This window comes from Lissotriton helveticus, assembly GCF_964261635.1.
Source record: "Lissotriton helveticus chromosome 1_1 unlocalized genomic scaffold, aLisHel1.1 SUPER_1_unloc_62, whole genome shotgun sequence".
In the NCBI taxonomy this organism is placed as follows: domain Eukaryota; kingdom Metazoa; phylum Chordata; class Amphibia; order Caudata; family Salamandridae; genus Lissotriton; species Lissotriton helveticus.
Window position 1 is genome coordinate 715595 of NW_027611706.1, and position 22630 is coordinate 738224.

The 22630-nt window shown below is 52.0% G+C and overlaps 1 protein-coding gene across 1 annotated transcript in view; it reads left to right on the top strand.

Annotated features, from left to right (window-relative positions):
* Positions 1 to 22630, top strand: part of LOC144806324 (NACHT, LRR and PYD domains-containing protein 3-like) — a 131245-nt gene that overhangs the window by 51346 nt on the left and 57269 nt on the right. The window contains exon 2 of the mRNA XM_078672712.1: positions 10063 to 10227. Within this exon, the coding sequence (XP_078528838.1) occupies positions 10064 to 10227 (164 nt within the window). The 5' untranslated portion in view covers position 10063. The remainder of the gene's footprint in view (positions 1 to 10062; positions 10228 to 22630) is intronic.

A 22630-nucleotide genomic window follows, 5' to 3' on the forward strand; every position in this document is an offset into this window, starting at 1 on the left:
TTTTTGTTGCTTTTTGTACCACGATTTGCCTCATCGCAAGATTTGTTGCGTTCGCGATTCGCATGTTTGCGGCATGGCATTGATTTTAACGCGGACATTTGACACGTTATCTGGAGACTATTGCATGGTCCCGCCATGTGGAGAATGCTTAACAAGGCATCATTTTCCCGCGATAGACTGCGATGCTCCTGGACCCAACCCAGACAGGATTTAGGCCCAAGCACGGCACTGAAACTGCCCTGCTTGCAATCACCGAAGAGTCACGAAGGATACTAGATCAGGGAGGATCAGTGGCAGTGATCCTCCTTGATCTAAGTGCGGCCTTTGACACGGTCAGCTATGCCACCTTGCTGAACCGTCTATGCAACATCGGCGTCACAGGCGATGCTCTAAGGTGGTTTGACTCATTCCTCAACAACAGATCTTTTCAGATCTTTGACGGGGATACAGTATCAGCCAGTAAATCCCTGATTTGTGGGGTACCGCAGGGCTCCTCATTGAGCCCTGCGCTGTTCAATGTATATATGAGACCACTGGCGGGGATCGTCGAACCATACGGTATAAAAATTGTTTCGTATGCCGACGATACCCAGCTAGTGGTCTCACTGGCTCAAGAGGGTACCAGACACACTTCAGCAGGCCTGATGAAATGCCTTGAGGACGTCAAGGAGTGGATGACTTGCTCCTCCTTAAAACTTAACGGAGATAAGACTGAGCTCATGCTCTTAGGCTCAGCATCCCCAATATCTCTCACCCCCCTTTGGCCTCCGTGCCTAGGTACCCCTCCAACTCCCAAGGACAGCGTAAAAAGTCTAGGTGTCTGGCTTGACAAAAACCTCTCCTTCTCCATTCAGGCCACTAAACTTTCCGCCACATGTTTTGGCCTACTAAGAACACTAAGGAAAGTTCTCCACCTCCTACCTATGGAAGCCAGACAAGTGGCAATACAGGGCCTGATTCAGTCTCGGTTAGACTCGAACAACGTCCTGTATGTCGGAGCTCCAGAGATGACCCTGCGAAAGCTACAGGTGGTGCAGAACTGTGCAGCCCGCACCCTGTTACAGATCCCACGGACTCAGTCGGCTAAACCCGCATTGAACAGCCTACACTGGCTTCCAGTGAGACAGAGAGTGGCATTCAAGGCACTATGTGTTGCCCACCGGGCCTTCTGGAAAACGGGCCCAGCTATCACTGACAAACTACTCACGCAATACCACCCTAAGAGAAACCTCAGATCTACGGATGCCTTTCTGGCCGCAGTACCCAGAATAAGGAGAGTTAGGTCCGGAGGTAGGATGTTCTCCTTAAACGCCTCTAGGATGTGGAACTCACTCCCCTTACAGCTCCGGACCAACTCAAACCTACTCTCCTTCCGCAAACAATTGAAAACCTACTTGTTTGCGAGGTCCACTGCTCTCTAAATTCCTCCCGTTATACTCAGCTCTGTCTTATGTTCAGCGCTTGGACGCCCCCCGGGCAGCAACCGCGCTATATAAATGACAATACAATACAATACAATACGATGTTGGAAGTTGCATTAAGTTACTTTTGCGATGGTTATCTCACGTTCTTGAGAATTATGCCCCAAAGTGTATCGCAGATGGCAGACTAGTTACTCAGATCTTAGCTTTCCTTGACGTGGAGAGTGTCAGTTACATTGCTCTAATCATATTCGCCTGACATGGTGTGTGCTGTCTTTCAGGCGAAATGTTCAAGCAAATACGCCAGCAGGGGTTTCCAAACATATCTGGTGCGGGTCGAGGCTGGCAAGAGCCCTGCATAAGCTGTCAGTTGGTCTTAACACTATACAAGGTCTGAGAACCAGTCCTTAAACTGGGGGGCACGGCCTCTGCCCCATCTGCATGCTACTTTACGCTTTGTCAGTAGTAGGCCTAACGCAACAAGCTTCTTATGTGGTGTTAATAAGTCCACTGTGTATCCTAGCAGCGGCATTGTCGGAGATAAAGGTAAAGGAGACCAAATCATCTTAGGCAGGGCTGTTACCACCTCCGGCCAGTAGCCATGCACCTCCTCGCATTGCCATGCGAGGTGTGCAAACCCCGCTTCTTCCAGTCGGCATCTGTCTCAGCGATCATCATTTCTCAGTTTGTATTTGCATAATAAAATGTATGATCCGCAAACGACTACTCGCCATGATGGCACCTGTCTGCTTGCAGCAATACACCCGCCGTTTATTTGTCAGCGGCTCATCTAGTTCATGATTCCATGTTTTACTGGCATTGTGTGGTACTTCTGGACGTTCTAACAACGCAGTGCAATAAAGTCTAGATACAGTATGTGCTGGCCCCGACATTTGCAACAGGGCATGTAGAGTATCAAGCGTGGGGGGCTACTGAGGGAAATCAGGAGTGTTGACTCTCACTGCATGCCTAAGACTGATATATAAGAAGATTTCCAGTGGTGTAAAATTCTCACCACTTAGGAGTGCCTGCCGCTCTTTAAAACAACCTCATGATTTCTTATGCGGTGCATGTCTCGGCCCACGGCTTCACGAGTGACTGGCACACGGGGATGGTCTGGGAGAGGCATTAGTCGAGAGTATAATAAGGATTTATGTGCTAATTTAACTAGCTGCACGGATGTGGTGGGTGGTACCTTCACCGGGGACTTTAGTGCCTAGGAAGGAGGTCGTGGGTGTGGGTGTCATATAGTCTTGTTCGATGGCCAGGTGCAGCATGAATGGTGGTGGATGGCGCCAGTATATTGCATACTGGGCCTGGGCACATAGGAAGTATAGTTCCAGGTCTGGCGCTTCAAAGCCACCCTGGGAGAATGTCTGGGGTCTCGGAGAGCACAGGTTCATTATGGCAGCCCGTATCTCATCTTCCTCAATATTGGCTGCAAGAAACTCTCTGCGGGAGTCGCTAATCCAGCCAAGGGCTGTGTCTTCCAAATAAGCCGCCATGTTGGGTTGGCAGTGGCACTCTCTATTTGTGTTATAAAGCTATGCAAAGTAGTCAGAGAAAATGTTAAGTATCTTCTTAGAGTCAGTGTGCCTTGCGCCTGCCTCGCCTGTTATATCAAGAATGTTGTTAGCAAATCTAGGGGTTCGGATTATCTCTGCTAGGGTTTTACTGGGTCGCCTACCCTCTCCATATGCCCTGGCACGATGATATTTGGAGAGGAACCTAGATTTGTGTTCTTCCAAGTCTGAGTATTCTATCAGTAGCTCTTTGAGGTGCGCCTGTCGCTGAGGGGTTGGGCCCCCAGCCAGGCGGGTCTCTGTGCTTTTAATGTTGCATTCCAACCTGAGCAATGACCCTCTAATATCTCGCAGGATCCCCTCCACCCCCATTCGCCATGCAGAGTCCCCTAATGGTGACCTTAAAGATGTCCCAGACACAGGCCAGTGACGAGATGCTGTCAACGTTTTGATGGAAAAACCTGTTTGCTTTCCAGCACTAAACCTGTTTAGCAATTGAAATAACGGAAAAGTAATGCGAAGCAGCGCATAATGCTGCTTCGCATTACTTTGCTCCATGGGGGCGTACCAAGGGTGGACCATCAGCGTTCCCATGCAGCCACCCCAGGTTTCTCAAGCTAAACCATGCCCACTCCCACTGACAATGGCAAAAACGTCAGCATCATCTTGGACTACAGAAGCAATGGACAAACAAGTGAATGCCGTCACCTCCTGCTGCTTCTTCATCCTACGTATACTCCACAAGGTATTCCAATGGCTCCCCACTGACACCAGACGCGCGGTCACCGAGGCCCTCATCACCAGCAGACTAGACGACAGCAGTGCATTCTATGCCCGCCTTATGAGTCAATTCATACAAAGACTCCAGACCACCCAGAATGCGTCTGCCGGACTCCTCCTCAACATCCTCTGTTTATTTATTTAATAGCATTTGTAGAGCGCATGCAAATACCCGTAGGCGTCTCGGCGCTGATAAGCAATGCTGTCTGTCCCTGATCCGGAGGTTGGTAGCTGGGTTTACTGGTTGAATAAGCACGTCTTCAGTTTCCTTCTGAACTGAAGAAGTGTGGGGCTTATTTTAATGTGGTTCGGTAAGGCGTTCCAGATTTTGGGGGCTGCGATAGAAAAGCGGCGATCACCCCATGAAACTGTTCTGCTTCGTTGAACCACCAGTTGGTTAAGCGAGGAGGAGCGAAGTGTTCTGGACGGGTTGTAGGGAATTAGTAGCTTCTTGAGGAAGCACGGTCCTTGATCCTGCAGGGTCTTATAGACTATGCATAGCGCTTTGAATTTAGCCCTATTTTGGATGGATAGCCAGTGGTACTCTTTCAAGGTGTCCGAGATGGGGGCAAACTTGGGTTTCTTGGATAGCATGCATGCCGCTGCATTCTGCACAGTCTGAAGTTTTTTCGTGACTCTGCTTTGTGCATTGAGCAATAGACCGTTGCAGTAATCCAACGATGTCAGGACCAGGGAGGTGACTAACGTCTTGGCTGCTGAATCTGGTAAATAAGGGATAATCTTTTTTATTATTTTGAGCTTAAAATGGGCGTTAGCTGCCACCTTATTTGCATGGGCCATGAAACTGAGCTTGTCATCAAATGTGACTCCCAGGTTTCTGACCTTAGCGGTGGGGGTAGGAGGGACACCAAGAGCCGATGGCCACCAAGCTGCCGACCAGGCTGGCAAAAGATTGCCAAAGATCACCACCTCGGTTTTATCGGAATTGAGCTTCAGGCAATTTCTTGCCATCCACTCACCGATAGCAAACATCCCCCTTTGGAGTCTTTCTGCCACCTCCTGTCCATTACCCTTTATGGCCAAGACCAGCTGGGTGTCGTCAGCGTATGAGGTGAGGCCCAATCCCGTGTGCTTTGATGACACTAGCAAGGTCCGACACATAGATATTAAATAGTGTCGGACTGAGGGATGAGCCTTGGGGAACCCCACACGGCAACGACAGATCCGCTGATTGAAAAGGACCCATGGTGACAGCCTGGGTTCTGTTGGCCAGAAAAGAGGCCAGGAGATCCTTGGCTGTGAGCTGAATACCCATCCTTTCGACACGGTCGACCAAGATCTTGTGGTCGACCGTGTCGAAGGCCGCTGAGAGATCAAGAAGGACGAGCAGTGCTGTTCCTCCCTGATCACGGATGACTCTTATGTCATCCGCTGCCTTAATGAGAGCGGTTTCCGTTCCGTGGTATTTACGGAAACCGAACTGTGTGTCATCCAGCAGGTTATGACTCTCAATGAATTCTGAGAGTTGGTGGTTCATGGCCTTTTCGGTGACTTTTGCTAGAAAAGGGAGACTCGCGATAGGGCGATAGTTTTTTAATTCACCTTTATCTAGACCAGGCTTTTTTAGCAGGGGTTTAATCAGCGTGTTTTTTAATGAATCTGGATAAATTCCAGATATCAGTATAGTATTACAGACATATGTAATGATGGGAATGACTGTGTCTGGTACGGTTGCGATCACCGAGGTTGGGCAGGGATCCAGAGCTGACCCAGCTTTGATCGATTTTACTATGCTCTTAACTTGATCCGTGGTGAGGGGTTTGAAGTTGGTCATAGTGTTTTTCGGTATGATCATTGAGGACGTAGCAGGACTACTAACAGGGTCAGAGTTAAACACTTGGTAGATGTCATTGACCTTTTTGAAAAAGAACTCGGATAAGGCATCACATAGTGCTTGTGATGGAGGGGGGTTAGAGTCCGGAGTGTTTCCAGAAAGGGTTTTAGCAATGTTATATAGCTCTCTGCTAGAATTTTTCGCGGTCTCTATATTGGAGGTGAAATAATGTTTTTTTGCTGCTACTATCATAGCTTTATAAGAAGCAAGAGCTTGTTTATATTTTTCCTTATTTTCGCTATCATAAGTTCTTCGCCAGTGCCGTTCTCTGTTCCTAGTTAGTTGTTTTTGAATTTTCAAATCTTTAGTATACCACTGAGCTTTAGGCCGGTTTCTGTTCTTTGAGATAGATTTGGTGGGTGCCAGCTGAGTGGTAGCTTCGGCCAACCATTTCTGAAATTGGTTGGTGGCGGTATTGGGGTCAGTGGATAAATCCGGAATAGTGTTATTTAACAACATCGTAAGGTCATTGGAGTTGATGTCCTTCCATGCTTTAAAAGTGCCACTATTCGTGTGAACAGCCTTTTTTCTCGGCAAGCCTTTGATGGTAAGGCTGCTAAGAATGACTGAGTGGTCAGTCCATGTCATGGGGAGAACTGAGGTTATGCACAGACCTTCCACATTTGAGAAAATTCCATCTAGCGTATGACCTGCTTGATGGGTAGAGGTCGTGACCAGTTGACTAAGACCCATAATTTCTAGGTCGGACGTAAGGGAGATAGTATCCTTATCGCTGCTTTGCTCCAGATAGAAATTGAAGTCGCCCATAATAGTGGTAGATTCTTCTGTAGCTATAAACTCAGTGATGTTACTAAGGTTATCAAGGAATGCTGATCTATTCCCAGGGGGTCTATAGAGGAGCACTCCCTTGAAGTTGTAGGTCGGGGACAGCTTTATATTAAAATGCATGGCTTCACATGAGGTAATGGGTATAGGCGAGAAGCGTACTTCCAAATGGTCTCGCGCTATAATGGCTAGCCCACCACCTTTCCCTTTAGGCCTGTCCTGCCGATAGGCACTGAAGCCTGATGGAGCTGCCGTGACATAATCTGGGGCAGATGCCTCATCAGACCAGGTCTCTGTGATGTATAGAACATCTAAATTGAGATCGCTGATGAGATCGGCTATTTCCTGACAGTGCTTGCTCAGGGAACGCGCGTTAATTAGCGCCATGGTCACGTGAGTGTCTTTCTCAGCTCCACGGGTTTGAGCTAGGTTGACAGAGTTCGTGAACGCGAGTGTAGTGTTACAATGTTGGCATTGTGTTTGTATCTCTGGTAACATTGTGGAGAAATCGTATTTGGTACAGAGCGGGGCATGGGAGGGACCAATCTCCAGCAGTGTACACCGGTTATATGAAAGAAGTGGGCCAGGGGTTGTGGCCCTTGGCCCGGTCCCGGCGCGGACGGGCGCAGACGGGCTTGCCTCTGGCGCGCCTCCGGCGCGCCGCCGGCGCGCCCGCTGCGCCCGCCCGCTGCGCGGACGGGTGACACTGACATTTTTATACATACTACGGGCGGGGCAGGAGGAGGGTGGGAGGGGCGTCGAGCTCTCCGGCGAGCCTGCCCAATCAAAGATGGCTGCCAAAGTTGTCTTACAATGTTCCCAGCGCCTCAGTGGATCGACGCTTTGGGAAAGGGTGTGCCCAGCGAATTGATCTCGCTATAGGGATGTCAGGGAGGTTAAAAACGCTCCAGTTAAAATATTATACAATTCTAAAAACAATTAGCAAAATCAATCGTTTTCAGTGCAAAAAAGGTGCAAGAGAGCACAAGGGCCTCCGGCTTCCGCCTCAGAGGGAAACAGCAAGTTATACCTCGCGGAGCCGAATAATGCTCTATTAAATACCCTGGGAGGGCGGGAGGGGCGTCGAGCTCTCCGGCGAGCCTGCCCAATCAAAGATGGCTGCCAAAGTTGTCTTACAATGTTCCCAGCGCCTCAGTGAATCGACGCTTTGGGAAAGGGTGTGCCCAGCGAATTGATCTCGCTATAGGGATGTCAGGGAGGTTAAAAACGCTCCAGTTAAAATATTATACAATTCTAAAAACAATTAGCAAAATCAATCGTTTTCAGTGCAAAAAAGGTGCAAGAGAGCACAAGGGCCTCCGGCTTCCGCCTCAGAGGGAAACAGCAAGTTATACCTCGCGGAGCCGAATAATGCTCTATTAAATACCCTGGGAGGGCGGGAGGGGCGTCGAGCTCTCCGGCGAGCCTGCCCAATCAAAGATGGCTGCCAAAGTTGTCTTACAATGTTCCCAGCGCCTCAGTGGATCGACGCTTTGGGAAAGGGTGTGCCCAGCGAATTGATCTCGCTATAGGGATGTCAGGGAGGTTAAAAACGCTCCAGTTAAAATATTATACAATTCTAAAAACAATTAGCAAAATCAATCGTTTTCAGTGCAAAAAAGGTGCAAGAGAGCACAAGGGCCTCCGGCTTCCGCCTCAGAGGGAAACAGCAAGTTATACTCTGTTGTGCACACATCAAGCCCCACCTCAGAAAGCTTGAAGTGCAGATGTTCCATATATAGGGCGGCGCTCTCTGTGGACATTGAGCACTTGACAGAGTCTTTGTAGATGACTGTGAGTCCTCCTCTTGGCTTGTGAAGGTGGTCCTGTTGTGCAATCTTGTGGCGTGCTAGGATTGTTGCAGTGATGTTGGGTGTCAATGTGGAGTTGTGCCAGGTTTCAGTCAGGAAGACTAGGTTGTGTGCATCGCTGCTCAGCAGGTCCCAGTTTTCAATTGTGTGCACGTTGAGAGGTCATGTGTTGAGAAGCATAGCTCCTACTGTGGTATGTGGCACGGCATGGCAGCGGCAGAAGGAGATGCTTCCTGGGCTGAGTGAATGAAAAAGTGCTGCAGGGTTTTGCTGGGGGTGATTGAACCATGGTTCGTGGAGCTGGGCGCCGTCCAGGCACGAATGGCGCAGATGGGCTAGCCTTTGGACACCAGCAGCATGGACAAGCAGCGCACGCTATTAAGTAGGTCCTGTGTGGGGGGAGTAGCGATGGAGGCGATGTGTATAGGTGCAGAGGTGGGGAGGCAGTAAGAAGACGTGTCCGGAAGAGCAGATACGGAGTGGGGTTGGGAGGCAGGAAAAGTCCGAGGAGCGGTGGCTGCAAGATGCACGACAGAGGAGGCAAATGGCCTGAAACGGATGAAAAAGGCACAAGAAAATGAGTAGAGCATAGAGCGAGATTACAAGCACACAGATTTAAGCAGTTCTAAGGGGTTTAAGGATGTCGCCTATTCTCTGGGTTGTCTGCCATCCTTTTGCTCTGAGTTCTTCTCTCTCCCCCTTTACTCTTTGATGCCTCCTCAACTCCACTGCGTTCTTTTGATGCTGTTCGACACTCTTAGGGCCTTTGAAAAATGGTCTTGGAATGTGCAGTGCTATTAAGAAGGATACATTGATCATTGCCTCCATCTTGTGTAACTGACTCCATCTTCTGTGCTCTCATGCCGTTGCAGGGTGGGGAGGAGGACGTTTTTGCTCTTCACTTGTTTTCTCTCCTCACCGTGCAGGGTAAGCTGGAACAAGATGTGTAGGCTGCGCGCTTGGTACCTTTCAGGGCAGAGATTGTTATTGCCAGAGAAATGTGCGGAATGTACAGCTCTGCCTCGAAGTCAAAATACAGGAGCCTGGCCAGCTTGTGTCTTGACCCTGAAACAGACCAGTATGGTCAGATCATTTTTTCGTAACAGAAGAAAGGAGTGAGGTTTCTAGAACTTCTCCTCAGGTTGAGTAAAATGTACTAAACGTGGGAAATCTTGGCGTCCAGATGAGAGCTCGCTGTGGAGTAGAGGTGTTGCCACAGTGAACTTTGAGGGTCCCGATCGCAACTTCTGCCTGGCTATCAAGGGCTCCACCAGCTGAGCTGGCAAGAATGTAGAAAACTCTTTCAGTGATGCATTCTTTTTACTTACCTCATGTATATCAGCTATATGTTTCTTTGCTCCATGTATGTATGCCATATGTTGTCTTGTTTTTGTGCCTAAGTTAGTTGATATTTAAAGGTGCAGCAGTACATTTGGCTCCCCTGTGGAGTGCTGGGTTTAGTTGTGTCCTATTGTTTCAAATCAGAAGCAATACAGTATGGTTCAGATGTACATAAAATCTGTGTGCATTTAATGAGATATAAATGACTTCTTATTCCTAATAGAAAAGGCAGAATAATGGTTCTATTATTTAAAGCAGGCTGTAAGGAACTAAGGTTTGTGAACTGTGGTGGCAGCTTGGTGGTGTGGACTGAACAAGATATTCCTGTGTCAAGCCATGACACATACATGCTGAACGTGACCTGCTGCATACATGACCTCCAAGCTGTCAGCCTGCCTCCTAATGCAACCCTCTCATAGTCACCCCCAGACTGCAGCAACAACATCTCAAAAGGCTATCCTGATATCATATCCTGAGTCTAGAAATAGAGTCAAATGTTCACAATAATAGTGCAGGGCGTGTGTTAATATGTGTGTCTCCTGCAGGATGTCTGAGTGCTCCGGTGCCGCTGGTGCAGATCGCGCCCCAGAGTGCCATGAAGGTGCAGCTCCTACAACTTTGCACCCGAGGGACAGCCAGAGCGAAGGCGCAGCAGAGAGACAGATGTGTGGAGCGCAGGAGCACCCAGCGAGCAGGATGGAGAAACTGGAGTATGGAGGCCGTCACAGGCATTGTATTGTACACTCACCCCCTCTTGAGCCCACCTCCCCTTCCCCCGCTGTCAGTGCTCTAGCTTCCGTCTTCTCAAGCTCGCTTCTCCAGTTCCTTTTTCTTCTCCCTCTCCTCTGCACACATGTACTTGTCACTATCTTCTCTCCTCTCAAGCTCGCATCTCCAGTTTCCTTTCCTTCTCCCTCTCCTCTGCACACATGTACTTGTCACTATCTTCTCTCTTCTCAAGCTCGCTTCTCCAGTTTCCTTTCCTTCTCCCTTTCCTCTGCACACATGTACTTGTCACTAGTATCTTCTCTCCTCTCTATCTCGCTTCTCTAGTTTCCTTTCCTCCTGCTCTCCTGCGCACACATGCACTTGTCACTATCTTCTCTCCTCTCAATCTCGCTTCTCCAGTTCCCTTTTCTTCTCCCTCTCCTGTGCACACATGTACTTGTCACTATCTTCTCTCCTCTCGAGCTCGCTTCTCCAGTTCCCTTTTCTTCTCCCTCTCCTGTGCACACATGTACTTGTCACTATCTTCTCTCCTCTCGAGCTCGCTTCTCTAGTTTCCTTTCCTCCTTCTCTCCTGTGTACACATGTACTTATTGCTATCATCCCTCCTCTCAAGCTCGCTTCTCTAGTTTCCTTTCCTCCTGCTCTCTTGTGCACACATGTACTTGTCACTATCTTCTCTCCTCTCGAGCTCGCTTCTCTAGTTTCCTTTCCTCCTTCTCTCCTGTGTACACATGTACTTATTGCTATCATCCCTCCTCTCAATCTCGCTTCTCTAGTTTCCTTTCCTCCTGCTCTCCTGCGCACACATGCACTTGTCACTATCTTCTCTCCTCTCAATCTCGCTTCTCCAGTTCCCTTTTCTTCTCCCTCTCCTGTGCACACATGTACTTGTCATTATCTTCTCTCCTCTCGAGCTTGCTTCTCTAGTTCCCTTTCCTCCTTCTCCCTGTGTACACATGTACTTATTGCTATCATCCCTCCTCTCAAGCTCACTTCTCTAGTTTCCTTTCCTCCTGCTCTCTTGTGCACACATGTACTTGTCACTATCTTCTCTCCTCTTGAGCTCACTTCTCTAGTTCCCTTTCCTTCTCCCTCTCCTGTGCACACATGTACTTGTCACTATCTTCTCTCCTCTCAAGCTCGCTTCTCTAGTTTCCTTTCCTCCTTCTCTCCTGTGTACACATGTACTTATTGCTATCATCCCTCCTCTCAAGCTCGCTTCTCTAGTTTCCTTTCCTCCTGCTCTCTTGTGCACACATGTACTTGTCACTATCTTCTCTCCTCTTGAGCTCGCTTCTCTAGTTCCCTTTCCTTCTCCCTCTCCTGTGCACACATGTACTTGTCACTATCTTCTCTCCTCTCGAGCTCGCTTCTCCAGTTTCCTTTTCTTCTCCCTCTCCTGCGCACACATGTCATTCTCACTCTCTTCTCTCCTCTCAAGCTTGCTTCTCTAGTTTCCTTTTCTTCTCCCTCTCCTGCGCAAACATGTCATTCTCACTCTCTTCTCTCCTCTTGAGCTCGCTTCTCCAGTTTCCTTTCCTCCTGCTCTCCTATGCACATGTGTACTAGTCACTAGCTTCCGTCTTCTCAAGCTTGCTTCTCCAGTTCCCTTTCCTTCTCCCTCTCCTGTGCACACATGTACAGGTCACTGTTCTCGCTCATTTTCTCTGTTGGGTTGGGTTGTCATACAGAGTTTGTTGAATCCCAGAAGATTCTATGCAAGCCGGATTTCACTCCGATAGCACAGGGCTGGCAGTGCCCTCTGTCCTGGGAGGGTTTAGTGAGGGGACTCCACTGCTGTGGTGCCAGCACCTGATTCTTTAATCCCTGTCAGTGACAACAGATCGCGTCCCTCTGAGTGATACCTGCTGATGAACAGTACAGGCAGTAATGGACCTGCTTGGTGATTGGGCCTTCCCTGAAGTCCCAAGTCCCCTCCACAGACGTCCTACCCAGTCTGTAGCCACCAGGCCCTGGGCAGTGACCGCCTCCACCGTCCATCGCTGACACTGCCATGGATGGGTCAGTGTCTTCCACCTTTCTGGGTCTGGGGAGTGAAGGAAGCTTAACCCGCCACTCAACCACAGCCCTCCGGCCTGCCAGAAAGACGATTCTCCAGACTAAAATGGGCTTACAGAACCCAGGGTGAGAGACAAATGACAGTTAGCCATGCCAGCCCTCTGGTCATTTGATCAGCCAGCCACCGACTGGTTATCTGGTCAGTTAGCTTGGCAACGAGATGGTCTGGGCAACCAGGTGACCAAAGTGACCAGAGTCCTGGACAGACATGGACCCCCCTCAGAAGCCTGCTGTGGAGCCCAGGCTTGCCTGCTCAGCACTGGGGGGACAGGGACCCCCTCAGAAGCCTGCTGCGGGAGCCCAGGCTTGCCTGCTCAGTACTGGGGGGACAGGGCACCCCTCAGAGGCCTGCTGTGGAGCCCAGGCTTGCCTGCTCAGCACTGGGGGGACAGCCCCCCCACCCAGAAACCTGCTGCAGGAGCCCAGGCTTGCCTGCTCAGCACTGGTGAGGGACAGGGCACCTCTCAGAAGTCTGCTGTGGAGCCCAGGCTTGCCTGCTCAGCACTGGGAGGGACAGGGCACCCCTCAGAAAGCCTGCTGCGGGAGCCCAGGCGTGCCTGCTCAGTACTGGGGGGACAGGGCACCCTTCAGAAGCCTGCTGTGGAGCCCAGGCTTGCCTGCTCAGCACTGGGGGACAGCCCCCCCCCAGAAGCCTGCTGTCGGAGCCCATGCTTGCCTGCTCAGCACTGGGGGGGACAGGGCACCCCTCAGAAGCCTGCTGCTGGAGCCCAGGCTTGCCTGCTCAGTACTGGGGGGACAGGGCACCCCTCAGAAGCCTGCTGTGGAGCCCAGGCTTGCCTGCTCAGCACTAGGGGGACAGGCCCCCCCCCAGAAGCCTGCTGTGGGAGCCCATGCTTGCCTGCTCAGCACTGGGGGGACAGGCCCCCCCCCAGAAGCCTGCTGTGGGAGCCCGAGCTTGCCTGTTCAGCACTGGTGGGGACAGGGCCCCCCTCAGAAGCCTGCTGCGGGATCCCAGGCTTGCCTGCTCAGCACTGGGGGGACAGGGCCCCCTCAGAAGCCTGCTGTGGGATCCCAGGCTTGCCTGATCAGCACTGGGGGGGCAGGGCACCCCTCAGAACCTGCTGTGGAGCCCAGGCTTGCCTGCTCAGCACTGGGGGGACAGGGCACCCCTCAGAAGCCTGCTGTGGGAGCCCATGCTTGCCTGCTCAGCACTGGGGGGACAGGGCACCCCTCAGAAGCCTGCTGCGGGAGCCCAGGCTTGCCTGCTCAGCACTGGGGGGGGGACAGGCCCCCCCCCTCAGAAGCCTGCTGCGTGAGCCCATGCTTGCTTGCTAATAATAATAATAATAATCCACATTTGTAAAGCGCACAATCACCCGTTAGGGTCTCTAGGCGCTGGGGGCCGTCGGGAAGATTAAGCAAGCTATTGCCCAGAGTCACATGGTGCTGGGCTAACCTGCCGCCGGCGCTGGGGATCGAACCGTGATCCCCAGATTCCAGCGTCAGTCGCCCTGGCCGCGGCGCCACACCTCTCCCACAGCACTGGGGGGACAGGGCCCCCCTCAGATGCCTGCTGCGGGAGCCCAGGCTTGCCTGCTCAGGACTGGGGAACAGGCACCCCTCAGAAGCCTGCTGTGGGAGCCCAGGCTTGCCTGCTCAGCACTGGGGGGATAGGGCACCCCTCAAAAGCCTGCTGCAGAGCCTAGGCTTGCCTGCTCAGCACTGGGGGGACAGGGCCCCCCTCGGGAGCCTGCTCTGGAGCCCAGGCTTGCCTGCTCGGCACTGGGAGGGACAGGGCCCCCCTCAGAAGCCTGCTGCGGGAGCCCAGGCTTGCCTGCTCAGCACTGGGGGGACAGGCCCCCCTCAGAAGCCTGCTGCGGGATCCCAGGCTTGCCTGCTCAGCACTGGGGGGACAGGGCCCCCTCAGAAGCCTGCTGCGGGATCCCAGGCTTGCCTGATCAGCACTGGGGGGACAGGGCACCCCTCAGAAGCCTGCTGCGGAGCCTAGGCTTGCCTGCTCAGCACGGGGGGGACAGGGCACCCCTCAGAAGCCTGCTGTGGAGCCCTGGCTTGCCTGCTCAGCACTGGGGGGACAGGGCACCCCTCAGAAGCCTGCTGTGGGAGCCCAGATTTGCCTGCTCAGCACTGGGGAGGACAGGGCACCCCCCAGAAGCCAGCTGTGGGAGCCCATGCTTGCCAGCTCAGCACTGGGGGGGACAGGCCCCCCCTCAGAAGCCTGCTGTGGGAGCCCAGGCTTGCCTGCTCGGCACTGGGGGGGACAGGGCACCCCTCAGAAGCCTGCTGTGGAGCCCAGGCTTGCCTGCTCAGCACTGTGGGGACAGGGCCCTCTCCTGGGTACTGGCGAGCCCAGCCTGCTCTGCGAATGGACGAGAGAGGCGGCTGAGTGGCAGCCTGAGTGAGACACATTGGTGCTGGCCTGGGTGTCCGGGACACCCCATGGAACGGTCCTTGGGAGCCGCTGCAGAACGGTACTGGGCGCAGAAAGGAAACAGACTATTCACAGGACCTGGGCAGCCAAGCGGCATCAGTGCCAGGCACCATTTGACCCTATCCACTCTGATCAGACCAATGGGGGGGCAAAAGCTGCCCGTGCAGGTAAAGGACCCCCTCCCAAGTGTACAAGAGCCTGTCCTGGGTCCTGAGGACCGCCCCATCCAAACAGGAGGAGGCATCGCCATCGTCCACAAGAACACCATCCGCGTCTCAACCAGCTCAGATGACAACCTCACTATCGCCGAACACCTTCACTTCCAGATCCACACCGACCCCAAGACAACACTCAGAGGCACCCTCCTCTACAGGCCACCAGGACCCCGTACAAAATTCAGCGAAGACATCACTGACTTTATCACCCCACACGCCCTCCCTTCAGAAGAATACATTCTACTGGGAGACCTCAATTTCCATCTGGAAAAGAGCAACAACAGTAACACCACCACCCTTCTGGACAATCTCGCCAATCTCGGACTCAAACAACTTGTTAACACCCCCACACACTATGCAGGACACACACTCGACCCTATCTTCACTTCCAGCAAACATATCTCCTTCACTCATACCACACCCCTCCACTGGACGGACCACAGCTGCATCCACTTTATTTACAATAAGACCTCGATCCACAACAACTCTCAACCAACTCTGCGAAGAAATTGGAACAAAATCACCATCGACCAGATCTCAACATCGCTTCTTCAAAAACCCCCTGCCTATTCAACGAACCCTAACCAAGCCGCCATCAACCTCACACAATGGTTAACCCAAACCGCCGACAAATTAGCACCCTTGAAAAAACATCAAATCAAGCAAGGAAGCAAGAACGCCCCCTGGTTCAACGATGACACTAAGAAATCCAAAAAGCTCTGTCGTTCCCTTGAGAAATCTTGGAAAACAGACCCAAACACTATCACCCAAGCCGCCTTCAAAAACGCCACCCGCAAACACCACCAACTAATCCGGACAGCCAAGAAATCAGCACTCAAAGACCGACTAGACAACAACGCCCACAACAGCAAGGAACTTTTCAACATCATCAAAGAATTCACCAACCACACCGCCAACTCTAACGACATCACCCCCTCTCAAGTCCTCTGCGACTCCCTGGCCTCATTCTTTCATGACAAAATCGCCGACGTCCATAACAGCTTTGACAACCAACCGGTAAACCAGTCCACCCCACTCACCTCCGAACCGTTACCTCCTCCGAATATCCTTTTCGAATGGAACCCAATCACCACAGAAGAGACCATTCGCCTGATTAACTCCATCCACTCAGGATCCCCTACAGACCCATGTCCCCATCACATCTTCAACAAAGCAGACTCCATTATCGCACCCCATCTCCGAGATGTCATCAACTACTCCCTTAACTCCACCACATTCCCAGAAAGCTGGAAACACGCCGAACTCAGCGCCCTTCTGAAAAAACCCACAGCTGACCCCACCGAACTCAAAAACTACCGCCCCATCTCGCTCCTCCCATTCCCTGCCAAAGTCATTGAGAAAGCCATTAACAATCAGCTCGCCACCTTCCTCGAAACCAACAAATCACTCGACTCCTCACAGTCTGGCTTCCGAGCCAAACACAGCACCGAGACCGCCCTCATCGCAGCAACAGACGACATTCGAACACTACTGGACAACGGAGACACATTCGCCCTTATCCTCCTTGACCTCTCCGCAGCCTTCGACACAGTCTGCCATAGCACCCTGATACAACGCCTCAGAAACATCGGAATTCAAGGAAAAGCATTGGACTGGATCATTTCGTTCCTCGCTGGAAGAACTCAGAGAGTCCGCCTCCCCCCTTTTAAGTCAGAGGCCACCGAAGTCATCTGCGGCGTCCCGCAAGGATCATCACTCAGCCCCACCCTATTCAACGTCTACATGAGCCCCCTCGCAACCATCGCACGTCAACACAACCTCAACATCATCTCCTACGCTGATGACACTCAGCTGATCCTCTCACTCACCAAAGACCCAACCACCGCCAAAACCAACCTACATGAAGGGATGAAAGAAGTAGCCGAGTGGATGAAGCACAGCCGTCTGAACCTGAACTCGGACAAAACGGAAGTCCTCATCTTAGGCTCATCCCCCTCCGCCTGGGACGACTCTTGGTGGCCAACGGCCCTAGGAAAAGCCCCCATACCGACGGACCACGCACGAAACCTGGGCATCATCCTGGACTCCTCACTCTCGATGACCAGACAAGCCAACGCCGTCTCATCCTCATGCTTCAACATCCTACGCATGCTCAAAAAAAATTTCACTGGATCCCCACCGAAACAAGAAAAACGGTCACCCACGCACTGGTTACAAGCCGTCTGGACTACAGAAACACCCTTTACGCCGGTTCCACCGCAAAACTACAGAAAAAACTCCAACGCATCCAAAATGCTTCAGCCAGACTCATACTAGACATCCCCCGCACAGACCACATTTCCGCTCACCTGAAAGACCTTCACTGGCTCCCCGTCAACAAGAGAATAACGTTCCGTCTCCTCACCCACGCACACAAAGCCCTATACGAACTTGGACCTGATTGTCTCAACACGCGCCTTTCCATTTACACCCCCACCCGCCAGCTGCGTTCGTCCAACCAAGCTCTCGCCGCTGTTCCGCGCATCCACAAAGCCACCATGGGAGGAAGATCCTTCTCCTACTTAGCGGCCAAGACCTGGAATTCCCTTCCCATCCACCTCCGCCTTACTCAAAACCACCTAGCCTTCAGAAAACAACTTAAAACATGGATATTCGATAAGTAAACCTCCCCCCCCTTCCTCAAGCGCCTTGAGACCCTATGGGTATGTAGTGCGCTATATAAATTCTGACTTGACTTGGCTTGACTTGGGTGACACAGCAGGCTGGGCTGGGGAAGGGAGCCCAGGGTAGAGGGTTCCACCACAGGCCTGATTGAGCTCAGACTCAGGGGCCAATTAGAGCTTTTCCAGCCAATCAGGGGTGTGCTTCCAGGGACCTTTGGGATCCCATCCGTGGCCCTTCACACCAGGGCGGCCTGGAGAATTGAGCCCATGATAGGGGCTTCCACCCCGGGGCCAACTGGAGCTCTGACCCAGGGCCTAATCACAGGTTCCTTACCCAGCCAAGCAGGGAAGGCCTGTCCTGGGCACGTTGAAACACGGCTAGCCGGAGCACAGACGCCAGATCTCGGGCCCCTCGCCCGTGGCCCCACAGAGCACTATGCATTCTTGTAGTCTGTGCAGATTGTGTGACCGAGGGGGATATTCTAGAGAATGTGTCCATCATCCTGGAGCCCTGACTGAGCTTGAAGCTTCAAATGAGCCCTTATTGGGACTTTCAGGATAGCTCGGTGTGAGAAGTTGGCCTGATGTGCAGTGCTCACTATTCTAGTGATCACTATATATCAGTCCAAACAACCCTTATTGATGATTGGTTGTAAGTCAACCTTATAGACCAGCTATCCTAGTAGCATGGATACGAGCAGTCTAAGGCTAAGACTCTAGAGGGCGTGTTAAGCCAGCTGTTTTACCATCACATTACCCCTTGAACACCCAGTGAAAGGACACCACACAAGTGTTATGAAAATAAACAATGTATTTATTAGAATCACAACAACCCTGTACTCTTTATGAGGACAGGGTGCTAAGCACACAACAAAACTCTTACGAAAATACTTAAGTTAGCACGTTATACACAAATGCCCGAGGGGCACGAAAAACCATATATTCTAAAAGTGGAATGCGAATTACTAGCAGGTAAGTAACAGTTCTAATAGGCTTTGGAATCGCTAGGACTGGACTAGGGAATCGTTAGATTACTACTAGGAGGCCCAGGGGACTCGGGTGCAGAGTGTGCACTCTCACGCGGGATGCGGGACAAAGTCTATGGAAGCTAGTAAAGGCAAAGTTAGTGTTCACGGGCGAACCCGACCTGGTAGGAAGAAAACGACAGTGGATCCTGACCCTAGGATAGTGAGGCTATGCTGGGACACCGAAGTGCCGAAGTTACCTAGCCCAGGGGCTGCAGCTGCATAGGTCTGAAAAGACGTCGGGGATCTCGTTGCCGGACCAGGAGCCTGGAAGGAAGAAGTTGCTGGCAGGCGACCAGTGAAGAAAAGTTCGATGGATCCAAGCCTGGATCAGGGAAGAAGAAAACCTGAAAGCAGAGGGGACCAAGTTCTTGAATCACTAGCCAGTGATTAAGTGGGCACCAGGATGGCACCGGGCGAAGTCACCGCAGTCAGGTGAGTGGGCACGGCTGGGCTCTGCAGTCTCTCGGACCAGGAGGCGTTGTCGGCGACCAGGATGGAGGTGCGAGCTGTCCCACGAAGGTTCTTGCTGTCGACGTCGCTGGACCCAGGATTGGGCAACAAGTCTTGGCAAATGCAAGGCCCACGCGGTGGACCTAAAATGGCGTCTTGGGCGGACCAGGAGGGTCCAGGGTACTTCTCCGATGGAGGGAAGCAAGGGCCAGTCTGGAGCAACCAGACCAGCAGCAGAAATGTCGTCGGGCGTCGTCAGGAAGGCCACAAGCCAGCGGGCTAGTAGCCAAACAACGCGGTGAGCAGTAAAAAGCAGAAGGGCCCCACGCAGATCGTGGAGATGCTGGGGGGCTGCTCTTCGGTGCTGGAGCTGCTCAGGGTGGGGGCTTCTCGGACCCCAAAGCACTCACCAGGAATTCACTTGGCGGGCTTGCTGTTCAGAAGTCGTGCAGTCTTGAAGATGGCCGGTCCCTCGAGGTCTCGTCACACCCACGAATCTCAGCCTGACTGATGATGTAGGTAGAGGTCAGAGGTGCCAGGGAAGCCGGTTCTCGTCGAGCTGGGCAGTCGGATTCCGGAGGAAGGACGTGCAGCAGACCGCAGTGTTCTTAGATGGTGCCTGCGGATGCAGGGTGACTACTCCTTAGTCACAAGGGAGAAATCTTAGGAAGAAGTCTTGAGTTCCTTTCGTGGAAAGTAGTTTCAGGATTCAAAGATGATCTGATTTGGAAGGGGGCCAGTCTCTACCTTTATCTGGGAAAAGGGGGCTGGCACGCGACTAGGTCCTGCCCTATGGGTGGGACCAGTAGGGGGGTGGTTACACCCACTTCCTTGGCGGGCTTTCCCCAGGCCAGGGGCTGGAGTGCCCCTGGAACTGGTTTCAGCCGGCCTATGCACAGTGAGCACCGGGGTGCCACTGGCAGTCACCTTCCTCTAAAGCCCTGCCTACCTACAATACACAAAACCCTGCCTGGGACGGTGCTGGCACCGCCCCTGGCAGGAAACCCTTTGTCCTTATCTCCTGCTCTGGGAGGACTCCCAGCAGCAGGAGGGCAGACTTGTGTCTCGGTGGCAGCATCCATTTTGTGGATGCTAAGGCTCTGTCTGACTTTTAACCGGGTTATAGGTTACATGCATGTCGTGTCCCTCTAGAAGGGTGGAATGCTAACCCCGTCGCCAGAATTGGCGAGGGGTTAGTATTCCAATTCGTATGACACCTTACTCGACATGTTTTGATAAAGCGATACCAGAGTTGGCATTTAACCGCGAGGATTATAATGCACTTAAGAGTATATGGTATGCGATATCATGGAAACGGCTAAGGGATAGATCCCGAAAGCCGCAGACAGGCTCAGCTCATGCCAGAGCACCATCTCACACGATTCCAAGCACTCTGCCTTCAGGATTGTTAAGGCCTGCCATAGGAGTGACTGATAGGAGATCTGTGTGTCCATTTTAGGGTTAGATATAGGTATACTATATCTAAAGCAAAGGGTGATTACACCACCTTGCCCCAGCTGTCAAGCAGCCAGTTGTGTCAGATTTGGATGGCCAGCCAGGGGTGGCATAATACATGCTGCAGCCCCTGGTAGGCCCTGGGTACACCTATGTCCTGGGTACCTAAGGTCCACTGTACAGGGACTGATAAGGTGGCTCAGTATCCAATTTAGATATGTACCTAAGGTACATGGAATCCATTTTACAGAGAGAGCAGTGGGCCTGAGGTCCTGAACAGCAGGGCCTCAGGTCAACTAAGTCAGAAAACCAGCAAAACACCAGGCAAAAAGTTGGGGGCAACCATAGTCAGGGATCTACCTTCCTACATAACCCCCCCCCCAAACGAAAGGAGATAAGGCTATCCTTGTCCAGGTAAGCCTATATTGCCTAAGTGGCCATTTAAGGAAGTACCAGCACTGGCATGGTTACCCCCTATGTCATGGTCCACTAAGCAATCCCTCACCCTAAGGGTGTCTGAGGGTCTCCACCATAGGGAATCTCTACCTGTGGTGTGTTTTGTCAAAGAAAAAGGCTGGTGCTGAAATGGAGTACTGAAGTGAGGCTCCACTAACTTTGGGCTCAGCTTCCTCCAATCATTATCCACCATAGAGGCCTTTCTTTCCAAGACTGAGTTGTTTTGGGCTCTCAGGGTCAACCTCTGGCTACCTACAGCTGGAGGTTGGGTCCCTCTGTTTGGCTTACTGGAGGGACAGTTCAGGTCTGGGGCCCTCAGGTCCCAAGTTTGGCTGTGCCCAACAGTGTCCATCTGTGGGAGGTCCCTAACTAATTTTAAGGGGGATCCCTCAGGAGTGTCTCTTATTTTCACTTGGCTAGGTCTACTAGCTTCAGTGCCCTTAATCTGCTGATTGGGGAATTCTTTTGGACAGGGGGCCCTTTGGGGTCCAACACTGGCCTCCCTGACCTCTACAGCCCCGGGCTGACTGAGGCAGGGTAGAGAGGGGCAGGTTACCTGCTCCAGACTGGGTCCCACCTTGGAAGGGTCCACTGACATCAGGGGTTCTGCCAGGCTAGGCCTGACTACCTCTGTGGCAGTTTCTTCACAAGGGGTCAGATCAGTTCCCTGAGGAGGCTGATCCTTTCCTAAAGTCTGGTGGGAGGGAGATTTCTCTTCCTCCTCAATACTCTCTGTCTGAGTGGAGTGATCCATAGTTTCAGGCTTCACAACACTATCATCTGTCTGAGTTTGAGCTGTGGCCATCACAACTCTCCCAACCTTTTCAGGAGGGGGCTCAGTTTGGGTGTGGGCTGTTACCATGACAGCCTTGACAACCTGTTCTGGGAAGGAAGTTGTCTGAGATTGGGTTGTGACTGGCACAACCCTCCTGACCTGTTCAGGGAGGACATCTTGGACTGGGGCTGTGACTAACACTGCCCCACTAACCTTACCATGGGGGTTTACCATTCTAGAATGGGTTTCTTGCTCTACTTCAGCCCAGGCTGAGAGCTCCAAATCATTCCCCAGTAGGCAATCTACAGGCAAGTTTGGTGACACTGCCTCTCTCTTGTGGCCAGTGACACCTCCCCAGCTGAGATTGACCACTGCCATGGGATGATCTCTCTGTACTCCATCAATATTGGTCACCTGGTATGTGGCACCAGGTAAAAGTTGCCTTGAGGGGACTAGACTCTCAGTCACCATAGTGATGCTAGCCCCTGTATCTCTATAGGCCTCAACTTTTATACCATTGATGAGGGGCTCCTGTCTGTACTTGCCCAAAGTGTTGGGACAAGTGGTGAAGTTGGCAAACCCCATGCCAGTCTCACAGACAAGAGTATCTAAGTCAGGGGACCTGGTTAGGCCAGAGTCCCCAGGAACTCCCAAAGTAAATGCACCCAAATTCTTGGGGGCACTCCCACCACCTGGGGGATTACTACTAGTAGTAACAGGAGGTTTGGGAATGTTACTTGGGGGTATGTTTTCCTTATTGTTATTCTTTGGGCAACTGCTGTCAGTTTTTAAATGACCCACCTGTTTACAGGGATAACAATAAGGTTTCTTCTGGTTATTGGAAGGATTCTGGGACCCACCCCCCTCAGAGGATTTTTGGGGCCCTGATGTG